This window comes from Curcuma longa, chromosome 11, assembly GCF_044706935.1.
Source record: "Curcuma longa cultivar G26 ecotype Majalengka, Jawa Barat chromosome 11, ITB_CL_G26_1.1, whole genome shotgun sequence".
NCBI lineage: Eukaryota > Viridiplantae > Streptophyta > Magnoliopsida > Zingiberales > Zingiberaceae > Curcuma > Curcuma longa.
The window spans coordinates 14794398-14815391 of record NC_133871.1 but is presented as its reverse complement, the minus strand read 5'-3'; the positions used below and the strand labels follow the sequence as shown (position 1 = coordinate 14815391).

The 20994-nt window shown below is 35.8% G+C and overlaps 3 protein-coding genes and 1 non-coding gene across 7 annotated transcripts; 2 read left to right on the top strand and 2 right to left on the bottom strand.

The window, feature by feature from the left end:
* The first annotated feature begins 4291 nt into the window (after positions 1 to 4291).
* LOC141841163 (U-box domain-containing protein 13-like) lies at positions 4292 to 9207 on the top strand. The gene is made up of 4 exons (XM_074729291.1): positions 4292 to 4792; positions 6931 to 7047; positions 7207 to 7617; positions 7718 to 9207. The coding sequence occupies exons 1-4, from the start codon at positions 4493 to 4495 to the stop codon at positions 8849 to 8851; spliced, it is 1962 nt and encodes a 653-aa protein (XP_074585392.1). The 5' UTR covers positions 4292 to 4492; the 3' UTR covers positions 8852 to 9207.
* A 1237-nt stretch (positions 9208 to 10444) lies between these two features.
* Positions 10445 to 10517, bottom strand: TRNAR-CCG (transfer RNA arginine (anticodon CCG)). The gene has a single exon. It is a non-coding gene; the product is annotated as a tRNA-Arg (tRNA).
* A 940-nt stretch (positions 10518 to 11457) lies between these two features.
* Positions 11458 to 16378, top strand: LOC141841926 (UDP-glucuronic acid decarboxylase 6-like). Of its 4 annotated transcripts, none has more exons than XM_074730125.1 (13): positions 11458 to 11590; positions 11793 to 11901; positions 12209 to 12295; positions 12740 to 12827; positions 13859 to 13950; positions 14167 to 14231; positions 14321 to 14409; positions 15161 to 15238; positions 15361 to 15454; positions 15596 to 15662; positions 15743 to 15806; positions 15909 to 15949; positions 16039 to 16378. In XM_074730125.1, exons 2-13 carry the CDS (start codon positions 11809 to 11811, stop codon positions 16228 to 16230), a joined length of 1050 nt encoding a protein of 349 aa, XP_074586226.1. In that variant the 5' UTR covers positions 11458 to 11590; positions 11793 to 11808; the 3' UTR covers positions 16231 to 16378. The 4 variants fall into 4 exon arrangements, with proteins under 4 accessions (XP_074586226.1, XP_074586227.1, XP_074586228.1 ...); XM_074730126.1 differs by having other exon boundaries at positions 11469 to 11590; positions 11776 to 11901; XM_074730127.1 differs by having other exon boundaries at positions 11503 to 11590; positions 11781 to 11901.
* Positions 16379 to 17000: 622 nt separating this feature from the next.
* On the bottom strand, positions 17001 to 20884 carry LOC141841026 (putative ADP-ribosylation factor GTPase-activating protein AGD6). The gene is made up of 3 exons (XM_074729155.1): positions 19988 to 20884; positions 18940 to 19029; positions 17001 to 17610 (listed from the first exon to the last, which is right to left on the bottom strand). Exons 1-3 carry the CDS (start codon positions 20801 to 20803, stop codon positions 17140 to 17142), a joined length of 1377 nt encoding a protein of 458 aa, XP_074585256.1. The 5' UTR covers positions 20804 to 20884; the 3' UTR covers positions 17001 to 17139.
* Between the last annotated feature and the right edge of the window lie 110 nt (positions 20885 to 20994).

Sequence of the window (20994 nt, the reverse complement as noted above, 5' to 3'; positions counted from 1 at the left end):
CTGCTCGTGTCTCATAACTGTGAAATTTCTTTATTTTGCATAACCCTAAAACTTAATATTGTAGTAGAAACAAAATAGTCACAATTTAATTTACAAAACATTTTATAGCTAACTAAAATTCGAGTTACTAGCTTTAACGTGAGTGGTCAGATGAGTTTATCGTAACTAAGGGGGAGTCTGTGGTCCAAACCTTGGGTTGATCTTGATGGCTGTACTTCCACGTGAAGAGCGCAATCAGCTTCCTTATAATTTTATTTTATGTCGATGTGTGCGACCGAATGCGATGAACCGAATCATATATGCGACCCATGCAACGAGATCCATGGCTTACGTTTCTGTGTCACGGTGGTCGGTGCTGATCCAATCCAACACAGGTGACAGTACAAAACAGAAGGCTTTTGACACAGTTATCGATCCGTGCCTCACTGTGCCCGTCCCTGTTGCTCAAATCCAAATTCCAAACAGCAGGTGTCCACGATTGACTAATGGCGTATTCAAATTTGTAGAATTTTTAAAAGACTGTATTTAAATTTTATTTTAAAAAATTGTTTCTTCGATTTTGATTTGGATGCACGTTTGGCATTCCCTTTATTCAGAAAAAGTATATATATATTTTTTTCTATTCGAAGGAAGTAAATATCTTCACAATCTTCTCTTGTTGTCAAAAACTCTTAAAGTCAAAATCCTACGTACAAGTCATTTTGTTCCCCTCTCAACTTGTAGCAAATGAGTTAGGATTATAGTCAAAACTCATCTATTGATAAGTTTTTCTTTTCTCATTCTAGTTTAGGATTTAATTTGCTTTATCATCTTATGTTCCGACGTCGATATTGATTATCTCCTTCTTCTCTCATTGTAAAATATAATTCTGTTTCAGAATTAATGATGTAAGAAGGTGTTTCAACCTCTCGATTTTGATCATCTCCAAATATATGTATCCAATTTCTAATATAATCCCCATTTCTTGCACATATTTAGAATTTATCATTCACATATTAATTTGTATTCTTTAATTTTGTATTAAATTTAGGATTCTATTATTTCTAAAATTCACATTGTATAGGGTTTAGAGTCTGTAAATATATTGATGAGTTTTGATCAAAATTTATTATAATTACAAATTTATCGTGTTGCAATTCAATAACCAGTACATGTTGAATTTCAAAGAACACCTATATATCTTGAAGAATAATTTTTGAATATTCAAAATAAAATAGTTTTGAATTTTAAGAACCAATACCACTAAGATATTAAATTTCAAAAATCAATACCACTGTAATATTATTGTTCAAAAATTAACATCACTTTGATGTTAAATTTTAAAGAACAACACCATCCTAAAAAATAATTTTAACAAAATTATGAATTCATTTAATGTAATACTTTTAATAATAATTTTTGGTTAAATCATCTTGCTTATCCTGCAGTAATTTAAATTGCTAGAATATCAATAGAGATCATCAAAGAATCTTTCATCTAGAACCTCAAAACAATGATTTTTAAGCACCGGGAGAGTTACGAATCGAGCTTTGATTCAGATGAGTCAAATGTTTTTAGAACAATATAATTATTCTAAAATGTATTTTTTATTTTTTATCTATTTATATATATGTATTTTAAAAATATCATCAATTGAGTGTTAAAAAATTAAAAATAATATATTTTTAGTTATTTAAGACGAAGTAATGCTTAAGACTTAATTATACAGCGTACAATTAATTCAGATTTAGTTAAAACTTGATTAAGTGTTAGAAAGCAAACCGATAAATAACTTTTTTAGAATGTTGTTGTTGACCAAATATTAAATTTCTAATTGTAAATATTCAACATATTTTGTCATAAAATTTTAGTTTTATATTAATTACATTCTCATATTTAATGTCGTATTAAGTATTTTAAATATTTGATTATTTGTATTTTGCCACTTCGATTAAATATCAACTAAATATTAAAATATGTCATATAATTTTATAAAATTATCTTAAGAGGTCCTAGATAATTATAAAATATATTATTTTTAACAATTAATTAAATTTTAGTATATAAACGCATGCAGGGAAGAAATATTTTAGGAATAAAGAAACTTAAGCAGGCAATTAACAAATATTTTTGTTAAAAAAGATCTTTTAAGGACAATCGCCCATATTTAAAAAAAACAAAATAGTTTAGAAAAAATATACTAAATGATATTGATATATTTTCATGAGTTTTTTTTTCCCCAATTTGCACTTTGCTTGATCAGGAATACGTTCATTTTCATGGCTAACAAAATATTAAAAATTTCTAAAACGTTCTTAAAATTTCAACCACGCTTGACTGATTGACCTTGACGAAGTCTCTGAATTAAGTTCAGTGTTTCTTCAAAAGAAAACAAATAAATAAATTCAGTGAGAAAAATGCCCATCTTATTTAGCTTTTAATGGTCTATTTCAAAAAGTAACCCGTTAAAGGAGTATAGACTATTTGTTTTTAGAAAGAAGATCCATTACTTTTGACATCGTCCAAAAGTTTTTTCAGATTCATTTCTTAAAAATATATATAACAATAATTACGCCAACAATAAGACATAAAAAGCGTCATTTATAATTTTAATTACACATTGCCAAAATTCATACAATTTAAGGATTAAAAACTCTTTAAAATAATGTCTACATGTTTTTTGATTCATTTTTAATATACATTTTATATGGGAAAAATAATCTCTTAGCATCAGTGAATCTAACAATTTAATTAAACACTCAATGAAACACAATAGACATCCAAAAGAAAATAAAGAACAGTCTAATGTACAAAATTTTTGTTAATATGAAGTTTCGAAAAAAGGTTTATTGTACTTAATTTTATCTTACCTTATAAAAGACTATTTTAGAGACATAAACTTGTGACCTCCAAACATCCAAAAGAAAGTGAAAAAAAACACACACACATCATCTTTTTTTTTTAAGAAGAAGAACAACAAGAAGAAAAAAAAAAGACCAAAACCATCTTTTGCCATGGTGGTGGATGGCAACTGCCAAACGAGGTCCATCATTTTAGTTACTTTCCACTTCATGATCCACCATGCGCACACTGATTCCTTGCTTGTAAAGCTGATTTGATTGATCATGTAAAACTCGTGTTAACTTTATTTGACAACTTATTGCGATTGAAATCACATCGATCGGGGTTTCCCACTGACACTTCAGTGTCAATAAAATAATCCGAAATAATCGATATGTATCTATATTATCAGCAATCGCACATCATCTTTAATAATAATGATAATAACAATAATTCGATGAGATATTTTTCAGTCTTCGATTCTTAATTATTTCGACTATTAATTAACGGATTTAGCTATCAACTATTCGTGGCTTCAGGTTTGTCTCTGTAAACCAAAACAGACAAAAGACCTTATCGATAGGAGGAAGAGCAGTTATAAACAACACCTGAACAACGTTATCTTTTTCCATCATAGATTGTCAAGAGGTTTGAGCAGTTCAAAACAAGTTTTCTTTGGCACCAACATCATGAGACTCCTTCCCAAGCAAACAATCTGGTTATGGAGCATTGTTTGTTGGTCAAAATGACTAGGAGGTTCGGACATTTTGAATGCACAATCTTCAATGTCATTGCTTAGGCTGAGATACGTTCAAGATAGTGATTGGATGATTACCGATCGAGCCAGATGGAAGATGGGGATGCTTTATATAGCTCGAGACTTGTTCCTTTCTAGCATTTCAATGAAGTGGGCATGCCCATTTTGGCACCTTTCTCGTCTCCAAGGTGGCCGGATGGAGTGATTCCTCAACATGAGCTTGATGATCTTTATGTTTGCTGCGATAACAATAAGCTTGAAGGTGCTGGACCTGCAACTCAAACAGCCACTTGGAAGATTTCACATGATAACAGCACTACAATATTCTACTTAGATTCTTCCTTGTGATGCTAATCATGGAGGGAGAGTGTTAGGGTAAGTTGTTCATCGGGACACGTTCGGAATTTAGGGAGGGTGGATTCGTTTAAGTTTTTTTTTTTTAACTTTAATGACAGAATAATAAATTAATAATAATAATAAAACTATAATGAGTATCTAAGAAGAAATTTTTCATAATCTACAGCTGCAGCTGCGTCGGCAAAATAAACTAGCTGCAGGATCTTCTTCACTTGATTTAAATGATAAAATATATAATGTCCAATCCAGCGGACAATAAATTCATACTGACGTGATGAAGGGTTTGATGGGTGATTGTATGATTCTATTTGAAATCGTACTTTGAGAGTGGCAGACGATCTAGAGATGGATACTGCTGACACTAGTCATCGTTGTTTGCTGCCGCTTCCTCTATTCGCCTTGAAAGGGCAAAAAGGAGCAACTTTTCGCCTTCTCTTCCTGTCAACTATTCGAACCCGTCTTAATCGCTGAGCAATTCATAATTGATCGCTGCAACGAGCTTTACGTTGCTCGATTGAGTGTAGCAGGCGATTGCTGAACCCTCCACGAAGAAGAGCTATGGAGGAAGGAGAAAACGAAGCCGCCGTACCGCCGCCGCCAGTCGGATCGGTGGTTGAGAAGCTGGTGAACTTGGTGGAGGAGATCGCCGCCACCTCTGACTACAGGAACTCTTACAAGAAGCAATTTTCCAATCTCTCGCGGCGGATCAAGCTGCTGGCGCCCATGTTCGAGGAACTCAAGGAAAGCAAGGTCGCGATCCCCGCGTCGGCGTTAATAGCCACGGAAAAGCTTAATCGGGCCCTCGATTTGGCGAAGGATCTGCTCCTACTGGGGAGCAAAGGGAGCAAGATCTTCCTGGTATGTTACAGAGGCTTGATGGTTACTGTCTCGTTTCTTGGTCTCTCTTTTTATTTTGGTCGTGAGAAATGTGGTACCCTTCCTTTCTTCCAATTTTCTTCAATGAAATTAACTATTTCTTCGAAACATACAGTCGTCGCTTCTATTGTTCGTCCCTTAATTCAGTATCCTACCGGCATAGGTTGGTTCATCGTCTGTGTTATTGGCCATTCATTAAGTTGTCTTTCTTTTCTTTATGGAACAGCTTTGACTAGCAAATGTTTGGTCTTGGTAGCTTAGCAAATCCTCTTGTCTTTTATCAATACAAGAAATGACTAATCAGTTTTTGATGTGATTGCTGATGGCTATACGAAATCAAATGTACAAGTTTGGTCATTTCTGTTTTCAACTTTGATGTCCTTTTTTTCTGTCAAGATTATTTGGCAAAGAAACAGATTCGTAAACAATTAACCAAGCGGATAAAACGAGCTAATAGAAGAAAAAAACAATTCCCTTAGATTGTTCTTTATTTAGTCTTTTTATGCTTAGCCTACAACATCTGGCTTGACTCCAGATTCAAGACTTGAGATTGGTATAATCGAGATATAGATGATTGGTGCTAGCTTTAAAGGATGAACCCTACTCTTTATCTTGATCAAGAAAGAGAGTTTGCAATCTTGAAAACTTCTATATCTCTGAAATGCTGTTTAGCACATAAAAAAACATACAGACATCATAGTTCATCAGGAATGCTGGATGAGGTTTGGATCTATTGACCATGTCTTCTAGGATGAATAAGATATTTTAAATGGTTGATTTTATGTGTTTGTTTACGCTGTAAGTGTTGCACTCCAAGTTTATATCTTGATCAAGTTCAATCATAGCGGTGATATGTGATAGGAATTACGTCACAAACTGTTCATTGCACTAAAGTTCAATTTATCTTTAACAGTAGCTTTAAGAACAAAATCATTTGACTTTCACTAATCATATAAGCGCAGCCTTTTGTGCATGAGGCAATTTCTGCTAGTAGTGATGGAAGGGTAAGATGAACCATTCTACCTACGTAAAGTTACCCACCATCCAATGAGAAGAAAAAAGGAAACAAAATAACTGTTCAAGCTGTTTTCAATAATATACGATTGTCAAGTTTGAAAATTTGAGATTACACCTACTTTGGTATTCTAGTTAAAAAAAGCATTTCACAGGATCATTTGTAGTTCAGTTTTCTAGGATATTCTCCATGAGTCCCTTCTCCTTACGATACCCATATGCATGTCATATTGAACTGAATTTGTATATGTACTTCAGTTTTGTAGGGTAGTCTAACTAAACCCATATGTCAGAAAGATTAATTTATTCTAGTTTGTTATTGCAACTCACTGCATTTAGGGTTTGACTTGGAAATATATTGTTCAATAGTTAGGATATGCATCAAATGACATAATGCTCTTACTAATGATACATTATTTTAATATCCTCCTTTAATATATATACAGTGTCAACTCCTATGTGCATGATGGATCAACTACTTTGTTTTTGACTGTTTTCCATGGAAAATGTCATCATCATTATCTTTGATAGATGCTTTCTAAATCTCTTAATTCTTTTCTTTGAACTGCTACGGTAATGTCCGAAACTAATAGCTGGGATAGAGCATGCCTTTTTATGATGTAAACCCAAATGCTAAAGAGACTTTATCAACATAGATGTATCACACTACAACGACTATGGGTTTCATCATTGAATTTTAGAGGAGGATCAAAGAGCAAAAATGCATAATCCATTAGGTCTTAGTAACTTGTATGAAGATTGGTTGGAAACATTTTAGTGGATCACTTATTAGCAAATAAGTAGAGGTTTAGTAGCTAAACTAAAGACCCTAATATAAACCCATAAGTATAACAAATTACTTAATGAAAAGATTTGTGATATCTATCTATTTCAAAACTAATATCTTATTCTTGTTGGCTATATTCTGATTATGATAGTATCTGGACTTCTCATCAATTCGTTTGAAATCATAATCTAAAGGAATTTGGCTTCTAGGTCTGAGATACCTTCTTTTTACTTAGTGTTTTTGCACAACTTATGTTGAATTGCTTGTTACTATCTTCCATTGATTTTCTATTTGCCAACATATGTCTATTTGGTTTTAGGTCCTAGAGCAAGATCAAATAATGGAAAGATTCCAAGAAGTTACTTGTCAACTAGAGCAAGCTTTGGATGAAATTCCCCTTGATGAGTTTGACATATCAGAAGAAGTGAAAGAACAGGTAAACATTCAAATACTCCGGTTTCAAGACATTGATTGCCCTTAACTCAGTCTTATTTAAAGAACACTTATTTTACAAGATATATTTGTCTGGGCTAAAACGTGCTGTTTTACCTGTTTTTTCCCTTGACAGATGCTTACTAATTAGCATTATCTACAGGTTGAGCTAGTGCATTCTCAATTCAAAAGAGCCAAAGAAAGGATTGATACTACTGATGTTGAGCTTTATGCTGATCTGTTAATGGTTTACAATATGGCAACTGATGCCAAAGTGGATCCTGTGATTCTACAGAAATTGGCAGAAAAATTACAGTTGATCACTATAGCAGATCTCAAACAAGAATCTCTTACCTTACATGAGATGGTTTCTGATGGTGGAGATCCTGGAGAGGTCATCGAAAAGATGTCCATACTGCTAAAAAGGATTAAGGATTTTGTACTGACACATGAACCAGAACTGGGTTCCCTGACAACCACAAACCTTGGCAAGACTCCTGTTATACCTGATGATTTTCGCTGCCCTATATCCCTGGAGTTAATGGGGGATCCAGTTATTGTGTCGACTGGACAGGTCCATCCTTAAATATCCTAGATTTTGACTTCATTAAGAGATTCGTCTTATGGGTCTTAAAGATAACTGTATTTTTTTTCTTCCCATTTCTATTTTACAGACTTATGAACGAGAGTGCATTGAAAAATGGCTGGAAGCGGGACATGACACTTGTCCAAAGACACAGCAAAAATTATCCAGCACGTCTTTAACCCCAAATTATGTCCTTCGCAGCCTCATAGACCAATGGTGTGAGGAAAATGGAATGGTTCCACCCCGATCGGTCTGTTCTGCCGGTGAACATGTAAAGGTTATTGATCTTGTTCGGAAGTTATCTTCACAGAACCTTGAGGACCAACGGTCAGCTGCTGGGGAACTTCGCCTGCTTGCCAAGAGAAATGCTGATAACAGGATCTGCATTGCCGAGGCTGGTGCTATACGTCTGCTTGTGGGTTTGCTAAGTACAAACGATGCTTGCACACAGGAGCATGCTGTTACTGCACTTCTGAACCTCTCTATATTTGAGGAAAACAAGGGTAAGATAATTATCTCTGGTGCTGTGCCTGGGATAGTGCATGTTCTCAAGAAGGGCAGCATGGAGGCACGAGAGAATGCTGCTGCCACACTTTTCAGCCTCTCGGTGGTGGACAGAAACAAAGTGATAATTGGTGCGTCAGGAGCAATTCCCCCTCTCGTTTCACTCTTAAATGAAGGCAGCCAAAGAGGCAAGAAGGATGCTGCAACAGCACTCTTCAATCTATGCATTTACCACAGTAACAAGGGAAGGGCAGTTCGGTCTGGGGCGATTCAAATACTGATGACACTCTTGATAGATCCAGAAGGATCTATGATGGATGAGGCACTTGCTATTATGGCAATCCTTTCAAGCCATCCTGAAGGACAGGCGGCCATTACAGCTGCTGAAGCATTGCCTGTGCTAGTACAGGTGATAAGATGCAGGTCACCAAGGAACAAGGAAAATGCAGCAGCTGTCTTGGTACAGCTCTGCAGTGGGGAGCAGCAGCAACAGCATTTGGCCGAGTTGCAGGAGCAAGGGATGATGATGCCACTGCAGGAAATGATAGAGAGTGGCACTGACCGAGGCAAGAGGAAGGCTGCATTGTTGCTTGAGCGCATGAAAAGATTCTTGGAGCAACAAAAGGAGGCTCAAGCTCAGGCAGAGGCTCGAGCTCAAATGCAGGAATTGGCAGATAATTTGATGGATACAACTTCATCAGCTCTGATTGATTCGTAGATACTTTGCTCTTTTGCATGATTAACGTGATGAAATCATTGTTGTCGTCTAATTATAAGATTGGCGGTGGAAGATCACCTGCCTGGAAGAGTTGTAAATTAATTGGATTGTGATTCTGTGTGCATTGAGGATCAGTCAGTCGCAATAGTAAGTTGTGATTGTGTGAGTTGGGGTGATCAGTCAGGTGCGATAATTAGAGTCCTACTGCCATAACTAGAAATATAGGTCACAAGTGTTGAAAGTGTGACATGTGAAGATGTAATTTATCATCCTCAATTTTTATGGAGGGTTTGCATCTGTTCTATCTCCCAAATTGACAATGATCTTCAAAATTAGCCAGCGACTAAGATTCGTTATTTATTCTACCCATTGATTGATGATAAGCTTCGGTGACCAAGTTAAATGCTTGAACATATTGTTCTCGGCAAGGAAAATAAGAATGAAGAGAAGCTCTACTATTCATCTCCTTTATTTCCTATCCACGCTAAAAGTTGGAAACTTTTTTGTGAGTTTTCAGGTTTTTTAGATGTTCGATATTATGATTCTGTATTTCGTCTTTTGCAAGGTATAGGAAAGATGGCCTAGTTTCGGAGTGTAACATACGTGATATGCTGAGATAAAGTGTTTTTTTTTCTCTCAACGACTGTTAGAAATTACAAGGTTTGTGTGCCTAGTGCTGCAAAAGACCTCGAAACCAGGTTCTAGAAATACTGTAAATAGTTGAAAAATATTAATAAAAAAGCAGGTAATATTTATTTCCCAGTGTAAAAAAACTAATAAGAGCTCACTAGTCAAGGCACAAATTGTATGGGACGACAAAGTCCATACAATTACAATCTTTTTTAAAGAGGAAAAAGACAACTCACTGTCTTACTGCAGCTAACAAGAATCAAGTATCAAATTGGGTGGTCCTTTCAAAAACCTTCCATGAACAGAGCCCGACTTGGAGAATGGCAAATGTTCCACAAAGCACGTGCTATTTGGATCCGGACGTTCTCCAATATGTTTCTCTGTAGTGCTTACGCTCTTCAGCCTCCAGCTATTCCACAAATTAAACAAATGAAAAGCTTTTCCAGGCATTTAATCATTTATAGGTGTTCCTTTTCTGCTAATGAAGATGAAGATGCGTTTGGTCTATTTACAGAGTTCTAATTAACTGGAAAACCTCCGATCCTTAAAAATTTTGCAGAAGTTTAGCTAATAAAAAAGGAAATTCAACTACGAAAGAAAGTGATTGTTTCCATGTATTTTATCATCTTCTGCTGCAACACCGAGGAGGTCTGCAATGAAACCATACTGTTTAGTTGCACAAGGTAGCTTCCTTCATGTTGCAAAATTAACCTTCTTACACTTGGAACAAACCAATGTGATAAAACGGGTTTAATGATTAAGAACTATCAAACAGAAAAAGACGTCCCGAAGGCCGAAGCATTGTATTTGGAAGATAGAAATATGGCCTCCTCCCGATCCGTGGGACCATTAGGGTGGTAAATATACAGTCAACTTGAAGTCCTACGAGAAAGACATCAGCAACCTGTGGTCCTAAATATAAAAAATTACTGCAAAACACAGCATCTAAAGAGTTGGTTATGACGACCGCAGTGGGATTCGAACCCACGACCTTTAGATTCGGAGTCTAACGCGATATCCACTCCGCTATGCGATCGTCCATCTGAATTGCTAAAACATATTCTTATCAGAGATTTTGACAAAGCTATGGTTTTCTTTACGCGAAGATGATCCGAGAAAACATGGAAGAAAGCGAAAAATTGGAAATCAGCTGTGAATAAGAATCAAGTAAACAAAACCAATTGTGTAATTTGAAGGCTGATCCTGCTTTTTCTATCTTGTATCAGTGATCAATGATTTTCGAACGAAGAAAACAAGGAGGATAAAATAACAAACTATTCAGGTCTTGCCTTAAAACGATAGATTTCAGAAAAAGTAATGCTTGGCCACCTTTAGATCGTTCTCGTTGCTAAAACATCACGTTGATCACCCACCTTGATCGGCTGATTCCTTTAAGGGAAAAATCGGAAATTGTCGCCTTTGCATCTCGGATTGCGAACACCGACTCCCTTTCCGCCTTCGCCTATCGATCGCGGTACCTCACCATTGACAACGACCGGCAAGCAAGAACCCTTTTCCTCGCAATAGGCAAGTAGCGACTAAACAAGCTAGGATTATGGCGATTAGGGCTTGCAGAAAATTTATACGGCAGCGCTTTCTACGTGTCTTCGTACCAGATATACAATTGGAGAAAAGGAAGGGTCCACCATGTCCCGCGGTGCTTCTCAGGTAAAATGAGACAGTATTTTAAAAAGAAATGTGAAATTAAATTCTATAAAATAAACGAGTTAAACTTTTACTTAATAACATTGATATATAAATTTAAAAATTTATATTTATTTAGAAAGTTATTTCTATCTAATTCATTTATATGTTTGATGTAAAATGTAAAAAGAGATAAATCAGATATTGAACAGTCTTTAGATGAGAGAGGATTTTTTTATTTTTTGAAAAAATCACGGCTTAGATATCAATTCAAATTTTTATTTTTTGATAAAATGGTGAGTGGTTGGCCTCTTTAATCGGTGACTCGGTGAGCCCACGTGGTGCCAGCTCAGCTCCGAGCCCCTCCAGTTTGGAATGTATAGTCTGAGCGCACTCCACGGGAACTCGTCCTTAGCCGATCCCTAAAACCTCAACTAATTGAATATCTTTGATTCGATCTCGAAGGTAATATTCGTTTAGAAAAAGGAAATAATCTGGTTCTTGTAATTGTAGATCTAGATTCAAAATTCCCGATTGGGTGGGGTTTGCTTTGTCATTTTTGCCTGCATCTTATCCTTTTGCTATTTTTGGGTTTCTCCGATCATATAGGCGTATTTCTTTTTTTGCTTAAATTTTGGGTTGATCTGAAGGCCAGACGCCGTTGCAGATCAGAGATCCAAACAATGGCATCGGAGACTGTCAATGGCGGCGATCAGCAAACTATCACGAGACCACCTCCACTCCCTTCGCCACTCCGATTTTCCAAATTTTTCCAGGTAAACTTACCTATTTTCCACCACGGAATTGGAAAAATTACTCTTTTTTATTACAAAAGTTGTTCTTTATGTTGCAATAACTATCGAGATTTGGTAGAAGGCATAGTGTTTCTAATAGTGGATTAACTGGGGTAGTTGTATTTGCACATGGCTTAAATCTAGAAGAATCTTTGAAGATGGCATTTCATTGTGTTCATTTGTTTCCATTTAAGGATATGTTCGTGATTTTGAGGATCCATTCTCATTTGATTTGGTCTTCTAAAATTCTTGTCAGATATGCTCTTCCTCATAGTTTGTTTCATGGCAGTCAAATCTGCGAATTTTGGTTACTGGAGGGGCTGGATTCATTGGCTCTCATCTTGTAGACAAGTTGATGGAAAACGAAAAGAATGAGGTATGTTCCATGCTAATTAGCATGAATCCTTTTACGTTGAACACTGTTTCAACATTTGGGGTGGAATTATCCATTTGCATATGTTTTAGAGCAAAATTACCCATTTACATATTGATAAAACTTCATATCTACGATTTGGGGTAAAATTGATGTATAAATAAGATTTCAACATCAACACATGACAATATGATACTGTCAAATTGCTTTTTCTAAAATATATCTTTGTTGTATGGTTTTCATGTTAACTTTGTTCTTCAGTTTTATTTGAATCTGTCATTAGTTCTGCTAAGAAATTATTCTGAGATGCCATGACTATCTGATTAATAGAATTCATGCATATATAGATTTTGCATAATTTGTTGTTTATTGACCAAATGAATATGAACTGCAGGAACTTAGTATCTCTAAGATAATTTGCATATATATAAATATGTATTCACTCAGGTTATTGTCATCGATAACTATTTCACTGGATCCAAAGATAACCTAAAGAAGTGGATTGGTCATCCAAGATTTGAGCTAATTAGACACGGTATCTTGTTTCTTCTTACTTAAACATCAATATTTATTCAGTCAATCATAATGCAAATGTATTTTTCTGTGTTCTATTTCATGCCTTTATTGCGTTAAGATATTTAATTAGTCATATCAATATATGAGATATGATTTACTTAACAAGAGACATTAGAATGTGGTATGTATATGGGCACATTGCAAAATTTAGAATGTACTAGAAGAATATTTTTTTTTATTAGGTTATAAGTATGATCTTATGTCAATTTCTTTTACATGGTTAAACTAGAGATGATAGAAATTCAGGCTTCAATAGTTCTCGCTTTTATTCCGTAGCTTCAACATGTAAAACTTATAAAAGAGGAAATTACAATTCTAATGTACTTATGTAAACATCAAGTAATGGCACTGTGATATACCTACAAAGTCTGGTAGAAAATTATGAATAATTTAGCATGTTTCATAAACTTGATTGACCTATGGCTATGAATGAAGGCATGTCATTGTAGAATGTGTATCTCCAAACTAGAGATGAAAGAAATTTGCTACCAAGAAGTGAACATATAATCTACTAATAATTTGAAGATTTCAAACAGTTCTTACTTTTACCTGGTAACTTAGCATATTTATAATTAGAGAGTGGAGATAAAAAAATTTAATGTTTTGCTACATTGGCATACCCATGAAGTCTGGAAGAAAATTATCAATAATTTACCATGTTTCACAAACTTGATCTTCCTACTAATGAAGGCATGTACTTGTAGAATTTATATCTTTGAACAACCTTAATATCTTAATTGTTGAAAGTGTTCTTAGTTTTTTCTAAGGTTTTCCAGATATATTGGTTTTAATGACGACAAGAAAGATAAAAATATGGTTTACAAAGTCTCCCACTATGCTGTGTTTTGTTCATCATATTCCTCTCTGTATTTTTCCTGGTTTGTGCAGTTGCGCTCAGGAATATTGTTCTTGGTGTATGTTTTAGTCTTAATTGTGTGCGTTTATATTGATTTTGTTGACAGCTTATAATTGATTTACCCTTATCTGTAGATGTTACCGAGACACTGTTGCTAGAAGTTGATCAGATCTATCATCTTGCTTGTCCTGCTTCTCCAATTTTTTATAAGTACAATCCTGTTAAGGTATGTCTTCAAATGTTGAAGTTTGCATTGTTTTTCCTTTTGTAAAAGAGAGTTAATTCTCCCACTTGATTTTTCTAGTATTTTGTGTGCTTGTCATATCTAATCTCAAGAGTAATAGCATATATTGATATTGTCACTTCATTTTTCTGGTTAAAAGGTTATATTTTATCAAGGATAGTTAAAAGTGTAAAATCATCATAATTAATATTTTACCAGACAATAAAGACAAATGTTATTGGCACCTTAAACATGTTGGGGCTTGCTAAGAGGGTTGGAGCAAGGTAAGTTGTTCCTTTATTATTTTTTCTATTCTGTTTGGCACATTTAGCTGTGACAACATTCTTATTGTTATATAAGTAATTATTTGCAGAATCCTATTGACATCAACCTCAGAGGTTTACGGAGATCCAATTGAGCATCCTCAAAAAGAAGAATATTGGGGCAATGTTAATCCTATAGGTTTGTCTAAGCATCTAAAGATATTTGCATCTGATTTTCTTTCTTGGTATAAAAACCATCTTTTACTGTTACCTTTCCCCTTCTACTCACCACTTGCTGATTCTCATTGCAAACTGATTATTCATCCGTTCCTTTGATTTTACAGGCAAAGCATAAATTTGCAATTGATAGGGAATAAATTCCAGAATGAAACAGCAGTATTTTTGTTTTCCTAGAGTAGAAAACAAATTGAAAATTGAAAAAAATAAATAAAAACAAATATTTATCAGCAACTTTTTTATGTTATCGGATAACATTCTTTTTTTTTTACAAGAAAAAAGATATTTAATCTTCTTCAAAAATAATAAAAAGTTAATACAAAAAATTTGAAAAATGGAAAATCAGAAAAATGAAGACAAAACAGTGGCTACCTGTTTCTCTTCTTCAATTGAAATCCTTTATAGTTTGGTGTAGGAGGTAGTATTTGTCTGTGTTCCTTCTCCTTTTTCCCATTTCTCCGTGTATATATTACCCAAAACATGTGTAGCACCGCAATGATGCAAACTATGATGCATCTGGGAACAAGAAAATGGTTCTTATAACATTGAAATGATTATTTGAATAGATGGCTTAGTGCTTTTGTTTCCACTTCCACAAACATTATCTAACTGTAAGGCAACAGAATTAATTTCGGTGTCATTAAAGAATCTGTTAAATTTTGCAATTATTTTTTGAGTCTATGTGATTGTTAGAACTGATTTTTCTCTCATAGGAGTACGGAGTTGCTACGATGAAGGAAAACGTGTTGCAGAGACCTTGATGTTCGACTATCACAGGCAGCATGGCCTAGGTGCACCAAAACTTGTTACCAATTTCTGGCTTATTCAATTGCACTACTGGAAGATATTAGCATGATATTGTCCTAGTAAACCCTTCAGATGATTATGATTATTCCTTTTGTTCTCTTATCAGAAATTCGAATTGCTAGAATTTTCAATACATATGGACCACGCATGAACATTGATGATGGTCGAGTCGTTAGCAACTTCATTGCTCAGGCAATTCGGTATTACTCTTGGAATCACATAGCTCCTCCTTATATTCCCTTCCTAATGTCTCCCATTAAAGTTGTCATCGCACTTTTCTTAATTGTCATTGATTGACTGCTGAATTCTAAGTCTACTCAATTTTGTTGTATCCTATACAGGGGTGAGCCATTAACTGTGCAAGCACCGGGAACACAAACCCGTAGCTTCTGCTATGTTTCTGACATGGTGCATATCCTCCAGTTGCAATTTCGTCGTATTTACTGATATTGACTAATCGTTTGACTTGTGACCTTTTCAAACGCAAGGTTGATGGTCTTATTCGGCTGATGGAGGGTGACCACACTGGTCCTATTAACATAGGCAACCCAGGTAACCTATTGACCATGTGAATGCACAAATACTTTCCAAACTGAAATATCCTGACTTCATCATGGCCAGGTAACCTATTGTTTGATATTTTGCTTGCTGCAGGCGAGTTTACAATGATGGAACTTGCAGAAGCAGTGAAAGAGGTACGCCTTGTCATGGTCTCCAGTTGTAGTGCTGATTACGCTGTTCATCAAAGTTATGGGTTTTAAAGTGATTTGATTTGATGCTTCAGTTAATCGATCCCCAAGTGCCTTTGAAGATTGTAGAGAACACGCCTGATGATCCACGGCAGAGGAAGCCAGACATCACAAAGGCAAAGGGACTACTGGGATGGGAGCCCAAGATCACGCTGCGTGAGGGGCTACCTCTTATGGAGGAAGATTTCCGGCAGCGTCTGGGTGTTCCAAAGAAGAAAGCAAATTAAGACCCGTCTCTTTTGAAGAGATATTCGACCTGAATTAATAAGAAATTAGTGTTTGCAATGCGTCGGTGATAAGTAATTGTAGTATCCATCCGAAGGGCGGACAATAACACATCACATCATCATCGCTGAAGTCCAGTTTTTCATTTCATGGATATTCTAGTGTGATCATTTTGGTTTATGATGGCAAGCTCTTTTGTTGAATTTTGGATGAAGCCAATCACAGAAACTTCAAAATAGGATCATATAATCATCATTGGAATTACTAATGCACAAATACAAGATTACAAGATGCTAAAATCTAAAAAGGTTAGCAACTCGCTCTGTAGCTTAAAGGAAATAGACAATTTGAGGGTTAAGTTTATCATCCAACACGTATGTTTTTTTATTGATCAAAGCAAGTCCAAGGGATTTGTTGCACAAAGAGAAAAAATTGTCAAACTATTTTAAAATCGTTGACTCAATGAACAGCCGAAGACAGAACACAGTGGATATACACAACGAAGATAAAATTTGAGACAATCCTGAACGATAGAAGAGATACTGGAAAATGTTTTCCACAAATTGTTGGATCAACAAGCAACTGAAGTACTATATCATAGTTGGCTATGGCTAATAGTAAATGCTTTTTATACTATAGATTTTGTTTTTTTCCCCCTTTGTCATCTCAAAAACATGCAAAATTATGCACGAAGTTGCCATTAACTAAAGAATAAGGTGCGGATTAAGCGTCAGAAAACAAATTCAGTAATTGTAATTACAATGAATCACTATCCTTGCAAAAATATCGAAAAAAGTGCACATGATCCTTGTCTGATGCGACTACTGGGAATATACCCAAGTAATAAAAAATAAACAGGTTGACCAAAAACAAATAGTTTGATGCTAAATGGTGTAGAAAACAGATTGGCATCAGCGGAAGCCACTTTCGGACCATGCAGAGCCAGATTTCGTGTTCTGATTAGCAACGTTCGATGAGCTGCGATTGCAACTTTCATAGTCATCATCTTTGTCATCATCCCAGCCAGCCCAACCTTCGTTACTCTGTCTCTCCTTTCCATGCTCTTCCTTCTTTTGGTTGTCATCCCAATCGTCCCAGGAACTGGTGGAATTGTAATGTCTAGTTGTATTATCTTCAGAAGTACTCTGGTACCTGCTAACCAGCCCAGATTCTTTATTAGTACCAATGTTATCTCTCTCCTTCCATTGCCAATCATCCCCCTTCCAATTGATCCCTTCTTTGGTGTATTCTTCAACCTTTTGTGAAGCCAACGCCATCACACCCCTCATTATCCCCCATGTCTTCTGCCCGATCTCAGTGGTTTTTGTAGCAACCACATTCACAGTTTCATTCACTTTTTCGTCATAAGCTCCTTCAGATACCTGTATCAGAAATGTGAAAATTTTCACTAGAATGATACTCAAGCTAATTCAGTGAAGAAAGAGGTTCAGTAGAAACTTTACAAGAATACTCTAGAAGGATAGAAGTAAATAGAGTTAGGAGATATAGAAGAAAAAAAATGCAAGCCCAATGCCTTGACTTCCAGATCTTTGAGGATAAACCAAAATAAGCATCCAATCCTAGATGGGATTATGACGCTTGCGTAGGTCCCTGAATATCTGTTTTCTGATAAGCTATTACAAATTGCTATTAAAGAAATTTTAGATGAGGAATATGTATATATTTAAAATATAACTAATGCTATGAAGGATTTCATAAAAAACAAATTTAGAAACATGTGCATTACTTTGGTAAACCTTTTGATAATACTTGTTTTCTTAGCTCAGATGCATGTTGCTGTGATTGTTATAATGATTTTAACTTTCTAATAAAATACAAATAAAAATAGTCAATTGGTTATTGAACTTTATCCAAATTGATATGGCAAAAATACAAATTTACTATTTTGTACATTGGCCACTTTAATTTTAAAACTATATCATTCTAAAGTTAAAAATCTGGTATATGTGTCATTAACGAATTTATCTCTCTTAGAATAGTAACTTAATCACTATAATTGGCAATGTTGTCCGTTAACTTTAAATATCATATGAAGTGAATTTAGTTGGCTATTGATATTATTAATTAATTATTTCATGTATTTTTATTAATATTTTGAATGACATTTCAATACTAAGAAAAATGATCAAAAGGAAATAAAATATAATGATAATAGAGAAGCAGGGAGAGAAAAAAAAAGAAATTAACATGAGATTGGTAAAAATTAATGGTATTTATGGGAGACTTACAGGCATACAAGGATATATATGCAATATTAGATTTATGCATTATTAGATTTTTCCTGTGATGGCAAAATATGATATATATTTACCCAAGATATTAATTTTGTAAGGAAACCCGAGATAGGGTTGTTACAACAATTCAATTGTTAAGTAAATCAAGTATTAAGAATTCATTTTTCCTCAACATTAGGTATGGATTTGAGTAGTAAACCGGTTTATTGAACCAAGTTTGAATCAAAAAAGAGTCCAATTTTTGTATCCTTTCCTGTCAATGTTAAGCCCTTGTTGCCTTGAAAATAAGGTGCTATATGCTTTTAACACAAGAAATGTGTTTAACCAAAGGAGCAAGTAATATTTGAGGGGTTCACATGAGTGCCAATTACTTGGTAGAAAAGCTCAAACATTTTATGCATGGAAAAGCTTAAGCAATTAGAACAAGCAAAAAAAAAAAAAAACAATGAAGGGTACCTTGGATGCTAGATCCTTTGTGCCTGCTTGTACAACATTAGCAGCCGACTGTACAACAGAGGTAGCCATAAAAGAGAGTCGACCCAGACCCTATTAAATAAACAAGATTAAGCCATATCTTCTTATCAAATACAGCGAAGCCAAAGATAGAATCCAATTATGAAATAGGCTTATAATTTTTCAAAAACCTCAAGTGTTATGAAAAACTCATCCTTGCATTTATGTAATGGTACAAAACTCTTATTGATGACAGCATATCCTTTCTTGATGATACAAGGGTACTACATCCATAAGTTCTTCATGTGTGGATCTTAGATACCTTAGTTGTCCAACCTCTTAGCTAAACAAGTATGCAGACTTGTTTACTAATCCTATCATCCATAGGCATTTTGTTTGTGTTGATTCTCAATCTATATTATAGATACTATCGATATGTTATTACTTTATAAGTGAAATAAAAAGATATGGATACCATTAGTGATAACTATGCATAAGTTATAAGTTTGCATAAGTTAATGGAGGGATAAGATCCATTTGCCTGATCCAAAATAGTTGGGCTTCACAAGCTTAACCATGGTAAACATGCTATTATTAAACCAAATAATAGGTTGAAATTCAATATACCATCAAAAGGCAAAGAATATGTCAACAAATGCAATGCCGCACTAAATCTAATGTTGTTTAGTAGCTGCCAAAGTATGAGATACAATGATGATAATATCCCAAGATACCTACATGATGGATTTTTCAATTACCAAGATCTTTTTCTGCAACAATTGAACTTTTAGCCTGAAAAGCTCAACTAATCAAGGGTACCAGTAAAATATATATGTACAAAGCAAAGGAAAACCATTTCATCATGAGAAACTATCAACTGATTGAACAGATTATATTTACTGATATAAATCTTTCTAGTTAAATTAAATACATGAATCTTAGAAATCTATCTCTATAACGACTTCTACTTGACAGACCATTCAAATGTAAAACCAAAAACATAAGCATGGTGAATTATTAAATATGTATAACAGGATTAAGTTTCCTACACCTGAGAAACCATGGAAACAGTGTCCTGGAGAAGATCACCCGAAGGGTCGTTCCTCTGAGCAGAAGATGGCAGTGTCGATCCAAAACCAACATATTTTCCACCCTGAGATGGAGGAATTCCCTCAGGACGAGAAGCATTTTCGGATACTTTCCTCGAAAAAAAGCTCTCCTTGTTGGCGGCTGATGCCTCCAGTTGCCCCCTGGAGTAGATGTTCTCCGTTGATCTGGATCTCGAGGGCGGTTGCGCCCCTCTTTCACCTCCACTTCCGGCCCTAAAATCGCCCACCGATTGGTTCCTCCGAATATCGGACGACGATGTCAAATTTTCGCCGTCCCAACTATCCCAACCACCGTCACCCGTCAAGTTGCCACCTTTGCTGGCGCTTGATCCCAGAGGAGGTTTTTTCGCCCCCGAACCGTGCGTTTCCTTGACGACGGGAGGATCACGCCACGAGCGGCCGTCTGCGAGGGCCTGGATCCGCTCGCGATACACGGCGGCAGCCCGCGTGTTATATTTAACGGCGATGTCCGTTTCCTTGGAGACGCCGTACTCAGCGAGGAAAGCGTTAAGGCGATCGTTTCCTCCGACCTCCATCTTCCTTAGCGGGACCTCGGACCAGGCGTCCATCGTGACCGATCGGACGAAGCTAATGTGAACGCCGAGGCCCCGGTGCTTCCCGGAGCATTCGAGACACATGAAGACGCCATATGAGACGGAGGCCCACTGCGGGTTCTTCTGGGCGCAGTCAACGCACGTCCTGTTCCCCGGCTGCGCCTGTAGCTGGCGCAGGCGGCGGGCAGCGGAGGCGTCCGCCATCGATCAAGATGCAAGATTCCGATGTGATCGAGCGGAGGGATGAAAATCCTAGAACACGAAATGCCTAGCGATCAGGGTAGTCGGTATGGAATTCAGGTAACGGTGGAGGGCAATGCGATCTTGAATCGCAGCCATTTTCGTCACTCATTCTTTCCTTCGCTGGGCGTGACTTTATTTATTCATATTTTTCG

Bases quoted from the DNA above. Each gene is read 5' to 3' on its own strand.
- LOC141841026 (XM_074729155.1), bottom strand. From the start codon at position 20,803: ATGGCGGACGCCTCCGCTGCCCGCCGCCTGCGCCAGCTACAGGCGCAG. The intron at 19,030-19,987 runs GTGTAGGAAACT...TTTATTTAATAG, and splicing joins CTGTTTCCATGGTTTCTCAG to GGTCTGGGTCGACTCTCTTT. The intron at 17,611-18,939 runs GTACCCTTCATT...TTTCTGATACAG, and splicing joins CAAAGGATCTAGCATCCAAG to GTATCTGAAGGAGCTTATGA.
- LOC141841926 (XM_074730125.1), top strand. From the start codon at position 11,809: ATGGCATCGGAGACTGTCAATGGCGGCGATCAGCAAACTATCACGAGA. The intron at 14,410-15,160 runs GTTTGTCTAAGC...TTTCTCTCATAG, and splicing joins GGGCAATGTTAATCCTATAG to GAGTACGGAGTTGCTACGAT. The intron at 15,455-15,595 runs GTATTACTCTTG...TATCCTATACAG, and splicing joins TTCATTGCTCAGGCAATTCG to GGGTGAGCCATTAACTGTGC.
- LOC141841163 (XM_074729291.1), top strand. From the start codon at position 4,493: ATGGAGGAAGGAGAAAACGAAGCCGCCGTACCGCCGCCGCCAGTCGGA. The intron at 4,793-6,930 runs GTATGTTACAGA...ATTTGGTTTTAG, and splicing joins AAGGGAGCAAGATCTTCCTG to GTCCTAGAGCAAGATCAAAT. The intron at 7,048-7,206 runs GTAAACATTCAA...CATTATCTACAG, and splicing joins CAGAAGAAGTGAAAGAACAG to GTTGAGCTAGTGCATTCTCA.